The sequence below is a fragment of the Glycine max genome, chromosome 10 (assembly GCF_000004515.6).
Source record: "Glycine max cultivar Williams 82 chromosome 10, Glycine_max_v4.0, whole genome shotgun sequence".
NCBI lineage: Eukaryota > Viridiplantae > Streptophyta > Magnoliopsida > Fabales > Fabaceae > Glycine > Glycine max.
In genome coordinates, this window is record NC_038246.2 from 10,247,523 (window position 1) to 10,261,598 (window position 14,076).

At 33.9% G+C, this 14,076-nt stretch overlaps 2 protein-coding genes across 2 annotated transcripts; one reads left to right on the plus strand and one right to left on the minus strand.

Moving 5' to 3' along the window:
* The first annotated feature begins 2,139 nt into the window (after positions 1–2,139).
* LOC100798810 (protein WVD2-like 4) lies at positions 2,140–5,817 on the plus strand. The gene is made up of 9 exons (XM_003535781.5): positions 2,140–2,515; positions 3,246–3,441; positions 3,558–3,905; positions 4,007–4,065; positions 4,264–4,341; positions 4,495–4,573; positions 4,655–4,726; positions 4,848–4,955; positions 5,159–5,817. Exons 2-9 carry the CDS (start codon positions 3,250–3,252, stop codon positions 5,591–5,593), a joined length of 1,371 nt encoding a protein of 456 aa, XP_003535829.1. The 5' UTR covers positions 2,140–2,515; positions 3,246–3,249; the 3' UTR covers positions 5,594–5,817.
* A 2,656-nt stretch (positions 5,818–8,473) lies between these two features.
* LOC100800951 (putative RNA polymerase II subunit B1 CTD phosphatase RPAP2 homolog) lies at positions 8,474–13,570 on the minus strand. Its single transcript, XM_003537081.5, has 7 exons — positions 13,182–13,570; positions 12,268–12,889; positions 11,204–12,013; positions 10,923–11,116; positions 10,508–10,771; positions 9,499–9,657; positions 8,474–8,763 (listed from the first exon to the last, which is right to left on the minus strand). The coding sequence occupies exons 2-7, from the start codon at positions 12,854–12,856 to the stop codon at positions 8,659–8,661; spliced, it is 2,121 nt and encodes a 706-aa protein (XP_003537129.1). The 5' UTR covers positions 12,857–12,889; positions 13,182–13,570; the 3' UTR covers positions 8,474–8,658.
* Between the last annotated feature and the right edge of the window lie 506 nt (positions 13,571–14,076).

Here is a 14,076-nt window from a genome sequence, read left to right on the forward strand (position 1 = left end):
GTTGGGTAGTAGTATGATATGTATACCCATTATTATAACTTTTTTTTTTATAAATAATACATCTATTTAGAGTCATTTAATGGAAAATTTTCCTTCTTATCATAAATATTTCTTACAAATATTCATTAGGTAGGAGTCCAATTGTCATCCTTACACCTATCACTATTGACTTATATGAGTTATGACAATAATAGACACACAACCCTGGCCCCAACAATTAGTCCTTGCATTTCCATGTTCTCAAATAGTGACTTGTGTTTCCTTTCATTCCTTGCCTCTTTCCTAGTTCATTTGACTTTCTTGCCCTTCCAATGCATAGTAAAAGATATTTGTAAAATTGTAAGCATTTCAACCAATTGAATTGTAATTTTTGTCTTTCTTTAAAATTCACGGTGCAACTAGTTCCACATTCAGAAAAGTTCATTTTACTTTTGAAAGTAGAAATAATTATTTCTTCGTGTGCACTTTGGACACTCTCAAAACAAAATATGCACATAATAAATGCGAAAATATATGTATAAATAGACCTTAAATTTAATATAAAAATGCTGTAGTCTGTATTTTCTTGAATGGAATTTGGCGTAATAGAAAGTATTATTACGATAGGAGGTACATGGTTGAAGTTGAATGAGTCCATATGTTGATGCACTTACCTTTCTGAATAACCTTCATAATCAAATGAACCAACTTAAACACGTGGGTATGATTTGTTAAGCTTTAGATTTTAATTTACATAAAAATTAAATTTCGTTTGAGGTCAGTTCACTTTGGTTATGATTAATTATAATTGGCTTGTCATCAAGGTTTTTAAAAATGGTTCCCATTGTAATTGCGATTGTAAAATTAAAGATTTTAGAGTTATTGTGACTTCATTACAACTATAATTATGATTGCATCGACCATATTTCTCTGTAATTTCTCACCACATCAAAAGATTGTAACCAAAGTGTGAATTACTTTAATTTAGAACTCTTGTTTTCATACATAATATTCACATATAAAAATAATAATTAATCTTCGTCAGAGATAATTAATTACTTATTAAAAAATACATATCATTATTAATTATGTTAATCAATATTATTCATGCACTATATTTAAATATATTATACTTAGCCAAAAATAGTTCATCACATACAGATAGAGGAACATAAATCTTTCTCCACTGTTCCTGAGAAGCCAAAATCATCCTATTAATTAACCATTAATTTATTTAGTCAGTCATCTTTTTCTAACACCAAACTCTCCAAAATATAATATAAAACAGATCAAATGAGTTTTTTTTTTTCTTTTTTTCTATTATGTAAAAACACCCTTTAGCAACTTCCTTATCTTTCTCTATATTCTCCCACATTATTTTAAACAAATTTTGCTGGCAGTGACACCCTCTTCCCGGATCTTCCCGGAGTCAGTTTCAAGCATTGATACAAATCATTTCTTTTTTGGGACTACATGAATAGATACAAATAATTCATAATCATATATGAATGCAATGATTGATTAATTAATAATCTTTCGGATGAATACTTGACTAATTAACTAAACACATTAATCACATATTTCTCCAGGAATACAAGTATATACAGACAATATCATTGTTGTTTTCTTTTAAACAACAATAATCCAAATGATCACTTATCTCAGAAACACAGATCATCAATAAAAAGAACAAAAACAGTATAAGCATGGTTTTTTAACCTTCGATTCCACACGCACATAGTTTCCTAAAATGCCTAGACAAATGTAAGAATGATATGTACGATAAGTTTATTTGAATTTTTATAATAATTATCTTTTTTGTGTCATTATGATATTATTATGGAGTATTTACTAAATTTATTGATGATTAATTTTGGTTGAAAAATCTGATTAATCATTTTTAGTTAGATTTTTTTCTTAATTATTTTTTTTCATCACAAAATTCGAACTCGAGACCTTATTTAAGGAAGCCGATGTTCGTACCACTTGAACTAACATTTCGATGATAATTACGTTTAAATTCTTATAAATCATGATTTCTCATTGATTAACATTGAAAAGTTTTTTAGATTGACAACACATAAAAATTAAACTAAAAAAAATAACAGCATACGTCAGACATGTAGAAAATAGTAATAATATTAAGAAGATTCCTGTGACAGTTACATGTTGAGGGAGTGGTAGAAGAGTCATTGTGGCAGTTCCTATCTATTCCACTTCATTGAAAGCTAGTCCCACTTGAGCTTTCTTTCCACAAATCTCTCTTTGCATATCTTCAATGAAAACCTGAGTGTCACCAACTCCATCTTTCAGTTTCATCTTTCACACAAACACACTTAAAAATCCACTTCTTCTTCTAGTGCTTCTAATCCAAACCACCACCATAAACAAATTCATATTGAAACTGTGTACTGTTTGTTTGTTTTCTTGTTTGTTTGTTACTCTACCAATCTTTAGAAGAATTCAGCCTTTGAATTTTGGTGTCCTTTTTTATCAATCAAGGCCAAACTCAAAATCCCAACTTTTGTAAATCAAGGTACACATAGTCTTTGAATTTGTTCTGAATTCCCACATTTGTGTTTGTTTCCAAGATGCATTTTTTGTCCTTTTGTTATTCTGATTTGGATTCTTCATAGCTTCTTTTGTTGGATTGCGTGGATTTTAAAAAAAAAATCAAGTTTGTAGAGGGTGTTGCAGGGGATGAAGATCCAATGTCATTCTTTTGTTATTCAGATCAGTCTTGATCTTTTGCATCTGTCCTTAATAGTACTTTCATTTCGGAGAATGGCTTCCTTATGAAGAAATATCAAAATTACAGCATAGGCATGATCTGGATTTTTTTAGTAAAATCTGATTCGAGTGTGTGAGCTTTTATTGGATTGCATTGCCATATGCATAATATATATTCTCAAGAGTACAAGTTACTTTGCTGCAAAACTACATTGAGTTAATTGAGTATGTCACATAAAAGAGGATAAGAGATTTGACAATTCTTCATTGATTTCATCATTCGCTATCCAATGGCGTATGCATTTTCTGCCCAATGATTCGCATCATGCAATTTAATGGTGTCAAGAGTCTGATCTGAGATAAAAAAGAATTAAACCATACATGTTTCAGGAAAACTGTAGTTAGACTTGGGCTAGGAGCCTTTTATATTGTGTTGGATTTTCTATTCATGTTTGTTGTCTTTAGTTACTTGATTCAGAAACCTTGTAGAACTAATCATCTCTAAACTCAACTTTATTTTTTGTGACTATTTATAGCATAATGGAATCTGAAAATGGAGTCGCTATGGAGGACGAGAAACACGTCATTGGGGAAACAACCAAGGAGAATATAAACAAAGAAGCTGAAAACAGTTGTAATTCTGAAATTCAGACCAAGAATGAGGTATCTGAAGCTGTTGTAAAAGTTGAAGGTCCCAAATCTGCAGCAAGTAAAATCTCAAAACTTGCCAAGGTACCTTATATGATGTATCAGAATTGTGTCTTCAATTAAACTATTAATAATCATTTACATATAGAATACACATTACATGATCTTCCACCCTAACTAATTCATATAAATGTGGTTAGGAACATGGTGGCAAAGGTGGTGTTGCTTCAAAGAACAACAAATCTGCCACCAAAGACAAACCCAATTTGAAGTCTACAACTTCATCTCAGACACACAGGCCAAACCTTTCCAAGAGCCTTTCTTTGCCAGCCAAATCAGCTGGAGGAGATGGCATGAAGAAAAGCACTAATGGAACTCTCGCGAAGCCAGAAACTAAGCATGCTAATGGGGCTAAAGCTGAGGCTTCCATTCGCCGTTTAAGCAGGCTGACGAACTCTGAAGTTAACTCAAAAGAGGCAAAAACAAACACTGGAAATTCTAACCAGAGGACTTCTTTGGCATCCATGATTAGCCTTAAAACCTCTGAGGTACAGAGACTATTTTTTCCCCTCAGTTCCTCTTTTTTTGTGTAGCTTGATAGCTTCTCTTCATTGATCTCCTTGTTCATAACTTCTATCCTGTCTACCAGTCTGGAATATCTACTCCAGTGAATGCGGTTACCAAGAGCCTTACATCTGAGGAATCATTGTAAGTCCTAACCTCCCAAGATTTACTAAATGCTTCTTTATGTTATGCCTAAGTTATGGTGTTCTCTAAGAATATATTTCAGTCTATGGGGTACTCAAATTGTAATGAAAACTATATATACAATTACGAAATTGCTCTATTATCCGTATCCTTTTGCTGAATGGATTACCACCATGTGGTCTTTTTACTTTATTGCAGACCTGTTGATCAGATTTCAATTCCAGCAAAAACTGAAAAACCAAATAAAGAGGAAGATGATGCTCATTCTACAACTTCGTATGATTTATACACTATTACTCCCAGATCATTTATGTTGTCCTTGCTTGTCTGTCAATCTCACTAGGATTTGAATATGTTGCAAAATGAAAATGCCATCCTTCTTTTTTCTTTAGCAAAAATGTTCATGAAATGTTGTTTATGTGTTATCAGAAGTCATACTCCTCGTAGGAGGAGCAGTGGTTCTGGATTTTCCTTCAGATTGGAAGAACGAGCAGAAAAGAGGAAGGAGGTAGTTGTTGAAACCTTGCAGCCTATTGATTTTAGTATTGGATGTGCCAGATATTAATCCTATTTTCTCCTTTTCCCTCAGTTCTTCTCAAAGTTAGAAGAGAAAATTCAGGAAAAGGAGGCAGAGAAAACTAACCAGCAAGAGAAATCAAAGGTATCAAAACCAACAAAACAACAAAATGAATTCAATAGGTTCTGTTCCATGTGGTTTGAGTTCTCATTGCCAGCTTATCACCTTATTTTTTTTCTCTTTTTTTCTTCGGATTTTCTGGCAGGAAAACCAGGAGGCTGAGATCAAGCAATTGAGGAAGACCATGACTTTCAAAGCCACTCCAATGCCAAGTTTCTACAAGGAACCTCCTCCAAAAGTTGAATTGAAGAAGGTAACTTATCCATCACATGCTCACACAGCTGTTAATGCCTTCTAAAATTTATTTCTTTCAACTTCTTATGGCAACAGAATTGCTCATTCCTTGTTATGGAAGTGTTTCTTAGCTAGAGAATCTACTCATTCTTCTTCGGTATATTTTTCATGGGACATGCCCTCTTCATTTTCACTCTTCTAATGTATTTTATCTACCATTAGATACCAATAACGCGCCCAAAATCTCCAAAGCTTGGAAGGCACAAAGGATCTGCTGTGAACAAATCAGCAGACAAATCTTGTTCTAGTCCACATGGAAAGCAGCAACAGAATGATCCAACCAAGGCAAAGGCAAAGGGTAGTAATAAAGAAGTGATTTCAAAGAAACCAATCAGAAAAATTCAAGCCAAGGTGCAGTCTCAGGAAAGTGCAATCAGAAAAACTGAAAAGGATTCTGTGAAGCCCACTAAAGTCAACCAAGATGCAAAAGCAGGCACAGGAAACAATGAAGAATGCCATGATCCATCAGTTAACAATTCTGAATACCAAAATGACATGGAGCTAGAATCCAAAAATGAACTTGATCAGAATGTTGCACTGGTCTTGAACTCATCCCCACCTGAGATTGTATCATATGAGGTTGCTGTTGGAGTGTAGATTCATATATAGCCGGAGAGTATTTATATAAAAACATAGGACTCCATGTTACCAGTTATTTCATTATTGTTGTGAATATAGAGGTTGCTTCATTTTCATTATAAATCTTGTATTGCATTTAAAGATAGGTTGCTTGTTGTTATATTGAATTGTTGCTGTTTGTAACGAATATTTTGTTAATTCATCATTTACCAAACAGTTCATGTGTTTGCCCTCTGATCAAATAAACATTAGACTACAAGACAATTTCTCTTTGTACTTCCTATGAAGGAAATGCAAGAAGGTTCTCTTCCAAGTTAATTGTAAAAATAACCCGCATCCATCACATAAATGAAAGACTTAATTACAAATTTTATCACCAAATTTTTATTATTTTGTGAATTTTACCACTCAAATTTTATTTTCATAAATTTTATCATTCAAATTTTATGATTTTGCGGATTTTACCACTAAAGTTTTTTTCACAAAGTTTACCATCTAACTAACATTTGAAAAATTTTACCATCCAAAATTTCGATTTTTGTGTATTTTACCATCAAGTTGGTAACAAAATATGTAAAAAGATCATTTTTTTTAGATTTTTGTATCGATTATAGTTATAATTGATGTAAAAAAGTAATTTTCTATATCGATTGTGATTATAACTAATATAATAAGTTACTTTTCTACATCGATTATAATTACAACTAATGTCAAAATGATCTATTTTTGGTAAATAGTTTTTGAAACCACCTAGGTTAGTATATAATTTTACAAAGCAACCTAGTTTTGTAAAAAAAAAACAAAAGAAGAAAAGAGACCTTCAGCGGTAGTAAAATACACAAAAATTGAAAAGTTGGTGGTAAAATTTGTGAAAATAAAACTTGATGATAAAATTTGCAAAATAATGAAAGTTGAGTGATAAAATTTACAATTAAACCTAGATGAAAATTAAAAAGAGAGGGAAAAAAAGTCAAAGATGAAATTGTAGGCAATGTTCAAGACAAGCATCCCCCCTTTTATAAAGTGTTTGGATATGCATCGCCTTGGCTTAAAAAATGCATCAAATTCACACTTAATGTCAAAACTAATATGGATAGCTTCCAAATGTTAATCCTTGTTTTGTTTGTGTCATTTAAATTCACACATTTGGTCTCACTTTAAAGAATTAGTTATAAGCCTAGAATTGATTGAGTTAAAATAACTTTAAAAGAAAAACACTCAAATTTTACTATTAGTTTGCTTTTAAAATAAAAAAAATATAAACAATAATTTCTTCACTTTAAAATCAATTAACAAGAACAATTTCCCCCCCTTGTTGAATGCAAAGTTATTAAACAAGAAACCAATGTAGCTTAATGTGATCCTTTACACAAGTTTTCTCTTGTTGAATACGAAACCAAACTCAACATTAGTGCATGTTTAATGTGACTTTGAGTCATATAAATTCACATATTTGATTTTACCTTAAAGAATTAATTCAGTCTAAATTGAGATGAAATAACTTCAAAAGAAAAACTCAAATTTTACAAAATTTGACTACTATTCAAATAAAAAACACAAACAAATTATTTCACTTTAAAATAAATTTTATCATAAACCAATTTTGCAAAATCAATTTCTTTCAAAATTGATTATGCAAATGCTCATTCAAACACACACTTAATGCCTTATAACCAAAAGGAACATGGTCACTACGAGTGGGAATAGGCCAGACCAGGCTTTGAAAGGCCTGAGCCTAGCCTACGATGAATCTTTGAGGCCTGAGTCTGGCCTATAGTCTATCAAAGGATTTTATTTTGGCTCGGCCTGGCCTGATAGCCTTTTTAAAAGTCTTCTTCACAATTTAATATTTTATGGAATAGAAATGTAATATGAAGGTTAAAGAAAAAGGAAAGTCAATCAAAATAATGAGGAATATAAAATGGCACATGACTTACACCTAAATTGTAATTAAAGTCCTTAATTATAGGAATAAAAGTTATGGAGCAATAATGTGTCTGATAGTTTCAAAAAAAATTAATTGTATCCAAAAAATAATATTATATATTGGTACCCAAAAAATAATATATATATATATAGGTCGGCCTATCAGGCTTATAAGGTTTTTTAATAAGGCTTATAAGGTTTTTTAATAAGCCTAAGCCTTATCTATTTAATTTAATAGAGTTTTAAAAAAGTCTGAACCTAACCTTGTAATTAAATAGGATCAGTCGTAAACCCCTTTAGACCGACATGTCCTATTCTCACCCTAATAGTCACGGTCATTAAATACTTGCAATCTTTTTTCAAAAATATATGGAGGGGGGGAGGGGGGTAAAAAATTGCCTAAGAAATAGACATTACATCAGTAAGGCAGTGTTTGTTACGTTTGAATGTTAAAGCAGCTAAAATGGAGTTGAAAGGCAAAATCGTTTGTTATGAACGAATTATAGCTGAAAGATTTAAAACACGGTGCCCTCCATATACAGTATTTTCACACCAATTTGGGATGAAATAAACAGTAACATTCTGCGCCACACACGGGGACGTGATTTATTTCTCGGACAAAAGTAACCTTGCAAGTGGGGACAATATGACGAAGGAATGCAGAGAACGTGAGGGCCTGCAATGGTATTCTCTTAGACAAATTTATTAGTTTTTTATTTTTACTAGCAACCAACTTTAACTTAAATCTTTCATTTTTTTATAGCCTCTTTCATTTCAACTAAACAATCTTATTTTTCATCTCTTTTCATTCCTTACATTTTCATTCATTTTCAGCGTTTCATGTAAGATATTGGGAAGATATTTGTTCTGTATTCACCATCCTCAGAACCTTCTTCAAACTGCTTGGCAAAAAAATTTTAAAAAAAATACAAACTGCTATTTAACTGGAAGACAATATTTTAGAACTATGTCTATTTTGAATATCAATTTTGCATTCATCACTCTCTAGCTAGCATTAGAGAATATAGAAATCTGGTTCCCGTGTTGCTAGAGGCCTAGCATAATTGTCATTGCATATTTTTTATGTTTATAAACAAGCACTCCAATGCTTGACAGGTAAATTTTCCCCAAATAAAAAAAAAATGCACTATTTGTTGTCATGCCCCACTTTGGGCAGAGATGTGAGGTGCTCGGCCCAGTGGCACTGCAAGATCCTTCAAAACCTCATATTCTTCCATACCTATTTGAGAACCACTCAAAACCTGTTTCACCAAATCAATAACAGAACAATGGTTAACAAATTTAAAAGTAGAGTGAACATCAAAATCTGACATGACATAGGAGATAAAACAACAAAACAATAAGATATATCATGAACTTCCATATTCCAGCTGTCATCGGAATTTTTGCAACCCCAACACACACATATATGTAGGGAATCAAATTAGAAGGAAAAAATTTCCAAGTTGGGTTCAGTGTCCGCGTGCCATAAATTTGTGCCATGGCAATCTATGTGCACGACTTGTGGTCTAGCTGCATTCAAATAAATTTAGCATGAAAATACAAGATGGAAAACCAAACAAGAATTTCAAGTCCACAGCCATGGTAGAAGTGCAGAACCACACTAGATGAACTAAACTATAAGATGAGGCCATCGAGTCTAAAGCTATAGAAGGAGAACAACATTAAGCACATGGTAGCTAAGTTGTGTGGGATTTATGTTGTTAAGCTCCCATTTGGACCAAGAATCAGGCGACAACATTTATAAAGGAAATGCAGATGAAAAGTAACCAAAATTTTAGCAATTGAAATAACGGAGATATCAGATGTTAACTGAACTACCCCAACCAAAAGATCATGTGCCGTAATAAGGGAATGCATCGATCTATATACAACCCAACATCATTATATAATGCTTCATGCACAGCAAACAGTTTCCTTCTATCCATCATGTAAATAAAATAATAAATCAGTATGATATAAACAAAGGTTCTCACCCTGTGAAATGAAGCCCTCCTATCCGTCATGTATGAGATAAGAGCAGGTAATCTACATACGGACAATGCATCAATAAACAAAAGAGCAACCACTTGCCATTGTTTTGTTCTGAAAGCTGGAAGTGCGTCCACAAATGACATTGTCTCCAGCAAGCATGCCTAATAGAAAGTCACGAGAATTAACATATAACCCATCCACAGACCAAGTAATTGGATATATTAAAGAATTTTCAATAAAGATATGAAGATTAAATCTATCTGCAACTTATAGCCTAAAAACTCATGAATTTACAAATTTCTGAACTTCTAAAAATAGGGAACCTTGTGCTATAAAGCTATGTGCTGGGTCAGGGAAGCATAGGACCCAATATGTGTGGGAAGTATAGTAGCCAGTATTGTCTTTGCAAGGGGCTGATGCCATTGCTTGAAACCCCTGTGCCAAGACTCCCCTACTTTCACAAATTTCTAAACTGATTCTCAGAAAACATATTTTGTCTTCTCGGACAATAAGGCATAATTTTGCAACTAGATCTTGCAATTCTTGCAGATTTTCCCTGAATTGAACCACATGACAATCAAGGAATTGAAATAATAAGGATTATGCAGGCAGGATCTACTCTGGGGGGGGGGGGGGGGAATTCCCATTCGATTTCTTTTATTTTCAATCAATAAAAAGTATTTATCCTACAGGCTTAATATTTTAATTTCCATGTGTCTCTTATTTCAAGCAATGGATCCATCTCTATTCTCACAAAAAGTAGCATTCATATGCTTATATTAACTGATTTTCCTTTACCACTGTTTGAAAGTTCATTTTTAACATCAAATTTATCAATCTCATATTTTGTGAATATGTGTGACTATGTGCATGTTTTGTGGGAAGGGGAGCTTATGAACATATGAGAGAAGTCCCACCATGCCTGGTGAAGTATAATAAATCTCTGATGACTTAATTTGGGACAACTATACTACAACATAAACTACAAAACTGATAACTCCAAGATCCTACCATCCCTTGCTCCATGGTAGATACTGGTATTGGCAGCCGGAGCACAGCAACAAGTGTAGGTAAAGCTCGAGCAAGACAACTGGCTAAAGTTTGTTTTATTTCAGATGAGCGACCATCTGCCAAGACAACTTTGCAGGGATATTCTCTGCCATTAACTGATAGATATTCTTCTTGAAAACTTTCATCCCTCCCATATATATATGCCAAAGAAGATGATGTTATCCAAGAAAAGAGGGTATTCCACATAGTTGCAAAAGGTGACAACTGAAAGAAAGTTACACACACACAAACAAACAAACAAACAAAAAAATTAAAAAAAGAAAGAAAAGAAAAAGCACAAGTTTAAAGTTATGCCATAGAATATACTGAAAAATAATACAGGTTTGAATGTTTCTAAAATTTTCACTAAACTTACAGTTAAACTGAAACCCTCTGGTGCAGCATCAAACCATGAGTCATCAGATTCAAAGAAATCAGCTTCAGAAATTCCAGGCTTTCTAGGCCATTTCACAGTAACTGAATCATTTTGTAGTATATCAACATCCTCCAGAGTACCTTCCTCACCAGCATCATGTGGTGGTGGCAATATAATGATTCCAGCTTCAGAAACTGCACAAGTTTCATTCATAGGCGAAAAAACCTTTTACAAACCAATCAATTTAAATAGAAAACTTGTAAGAGAAACAGTAATTATACCAGCATCACTGACATCCGAGTCTCCAGAAGCAACTGCTTCTGATGCTGAGCTCAATGCAATAACACAAGCTTCTGCTGACGCGCGACGTAATGTATCTTCATCATTGGCAACATCTATACTATTTCCTGCTGAGTCAGATTCATTTCTAATATCTCCAAAATTTTTAAACCCACAAAGATCTTTACTCCCAGTGCTGTTGATTTTCTTATCTGCCCAAGTAACAGTGCGACTAAGTTTCTTTTCACCTGCAGATTTAAGGGAAGATTTGGGTTTAGTGTTTAATGATCCACCTGCTTTTTCCACTTGGAATTTCTCTTCAACATTGGCAGGATCTAAATTGGAAGTGGAAGCATCATCATTAGCAGTAACTCTACTCATTTTCCCTTTGACTTGTACAGATTTCTTAGCAGAATCATTCTGTTCCACATCACATTGTCTTTCTGATATGGAGACGGAATAAACATCTTTCTTTTTAATAGCACAATCGGGAGAGGATTTGAGCGCAGCTTCACATGATTGGGCTAATTCCTCCTCTTTTTCTGAGGTACCTAAAATTAAACTGCTCTTAAAAGATGAAGACAAATCTTGAATGCTACCATCATCTTTCCTGACCACTTTAGCATCAACCTTTCCTAACTGCTTGACTATAGCTGTTGGTTTAATTTGATGATGAGCGGTTGCGTCTCTTTGACCTGGCAGTACTTTTGAAACACTATACCCATCTTGCATAATTATAGTACTCACAAAGCCCATCTCACTGCTAATTAAATTTATGTCACTAATTGGCTTGCCATGACCAGCTTTGGACCCTGCAATGCAGAATCAAAGCTCACTTGGTTGGATAGTGGAAAAGGATAAGAAACAGTAATTATAGTATGCCATTTCACATAAATTAAGCCTCAGCTTCAGACTTCACAGTCACGCCACAATCATCCATAGGCTTAACATTAAACATGATAATAAACAGGACACTCTTAAGCAAGAAATTGCATAAGGCTATCTATTTATCTATAGTTTCTCACAATTGTCTAGACTCTAGAACACCCAAAAAAAAAATCCTCACCTTTTTTAACATTTTTCCGCAAACCCTTAGAATCATGGTCTCTTGGTTTTGGTACATAACCCTCAATTGCATTTGAAGGTCCAGCCCACTGCTCTAAAGACACCTCCCCACTGCTTGTTTCTGTCTTCTCCTGGATTTTCAAATCAGACAAACCGAAATCTTCATTCTTTTGCAAATTCTCCGCTGGTTCCAGATTCAAATTCTCAAACAAGCTAAGAATATTGTTTAGTTTTTCCAGGTCTAAACCTGAGCATCTCTCTGCTTGCAAGCTCCCAGCAAAAGCTTTGCTGCTAACAACACAATTTGAACAACAAAACATGTAAGTCTCGTGTAAGTCATAGACCTTGTGCTCCTTCAGTGAAATCCGGTATCTACCCTTCCGTGGGCGATCGGATGGCAAAGCATTGCTGCAGAGCGGATAACCACACACGTTTGTAATGGATCGTTCGGTTACAATGTCTTCGTAGTCACTCCTTGACATCAGAGACCCAGCAGCAAACAGCTGGTCTTCATTTTGAATGCCTTCAAGGAGCGACATTTGCAATTTGAAAACAGCATCTTTGACAGAAACAGGCTTGTCCTTTTCCATTGAAACAAAAGCTTCAGAACCAAATAACTAGAACTGCATCATGCACAAAGTACACCACAATAAGAATAGCTTCAACAGTTCAACCCAACAAAATTTCAGAGTCACAAGACACAATCATAATTCTATTATTAAAGCACATGAAAGATAAAAGTAATTGCATTGATGATTATATATTACAATAATCACATTCGTAGTCGTCCTTGAACGTTAACGCATTTAGACCGTAAAATTAGGTTCCATGATAACCCTAATTTGGACAGAAGAAATGCACTTTCATTAACCCTAATTTCAAATCCATCACACAGTTCTCTAAATTAGGACTTACCAGAAAACGAAAAAGTGTGTGCTGAAAGTGGAGAGGGAGAAAGTGTGCCAGGAAAGAAGAAAGAAAGCGTGGACACGATTAGGGTTTGGTTGCTAATATCATCGGTGCTGTGCTTGGAAACAAAAAAGTGTGCGATGGTGACATTCTCGGAGACGAAGCTTGGCGGTGGTGAGGAGGTGAAACTTGAAAGAGAAACCTCTATTTTCCTTTCAGCAATCACTGTTTTAAACTTTTAGGCAAGCCGTTTTTTGTTCTTGAACTATGTTTTTCATTAAACATGACAACACCATTGTTTTATTTTTAAAAATTCTCCCAAATTTTAATTGCCTTCAAACATTTTTTAATTCATTTTCCCTTACTGTAAGAAATTAATTATGACAACTTGAGGACTTGGAAATGTTTAAGGTCAGTTATGAGTTATGACGATTTATAATGTGACCTTCATAGGTCTTGCACGATGCGAACATGATTTTGAGTTGAGCGATTAAAATGAACGATTGGATGGGTGAGGGTGCACTGAATGGAAAAAGTACCATGTTCATAGGATGATTAAGTTTGCTCCTACTACTTTGGATATGTGTTTTCACTTGTCAATTCCATCTTTGGTTGCAACAAACCTCGTGTTTTCGTCATCGTCAACCTATCAAACCCAACTGTGGAAGGCGCTCATTGTCAAATCCACTTCAAAAAAACAAAGATTGAAACTTTATTCGATCGATTTTCAGTTGTATGTCATGGGATTTGGTTATTTCTATGATGAAATGCTTGATCTGGATTGTGTTTTTGTTTATTCTTTGCATTGTATGCTATTTTTAACAGTTTTCGCAATGGTAGTCCAAAAAAATTTTAATGTTTCAGTTGTGAATCCTGAACATATTTAGCCCTCCATTTTAAT

What these genes read in the sequence shown, in the direction of transcription:
- LOC100800951 (XM_003537081.5), bottom strand. Translation starts at nt 12,856, where the DNA reads ATGGAAAAGGACAAGCCTGTTTCTGTCAAAGATGCTGTTTTCAAATTG. An exon ending in GCGGAAAAATGTTAAAAAAG is followed by an intron (nt 12,014 to 12,267) that starts GTGAGGATTTTT and finishes TCTGCATTGCAG; the next exon opens with GGTCCAAAGCTGGTCATGGC. An exon ending in CTACCATGGAGCAAGGGATG is followed by an intron (nt 9,658 to 10,507) that starts GTAGGATCTTGG and finishes ACTTTCTATTAG; the next exon opens with GCATGCTTGCTGGAGACAAT.
- LOC100798810 (XM_003535781.5), top strand. Translation starts at nt 3,250, where the DNA reads ATGGAATCTGAAAATGGAGTCGCTATGGAGGACGAGAAACACGTCATT. An exon ending in TTAGCCTTAAAACCTCTGAG is followed by an intron (nt 3,906 to 4,006) that starts GTACAGAGACTA and finishes CCTGTCTACCAG; the next exon opens with TCTGGAATATCTACTCCAGT. An exon ending in CAAAAGTTGAATTGAAGAAG is followed by an intron (nt 4,956 to 5,158) that starts GTAACTTATCCA and finishes ATCTACCATTAG; the next exon opens with ATACCAATAACGCGCCCAAA.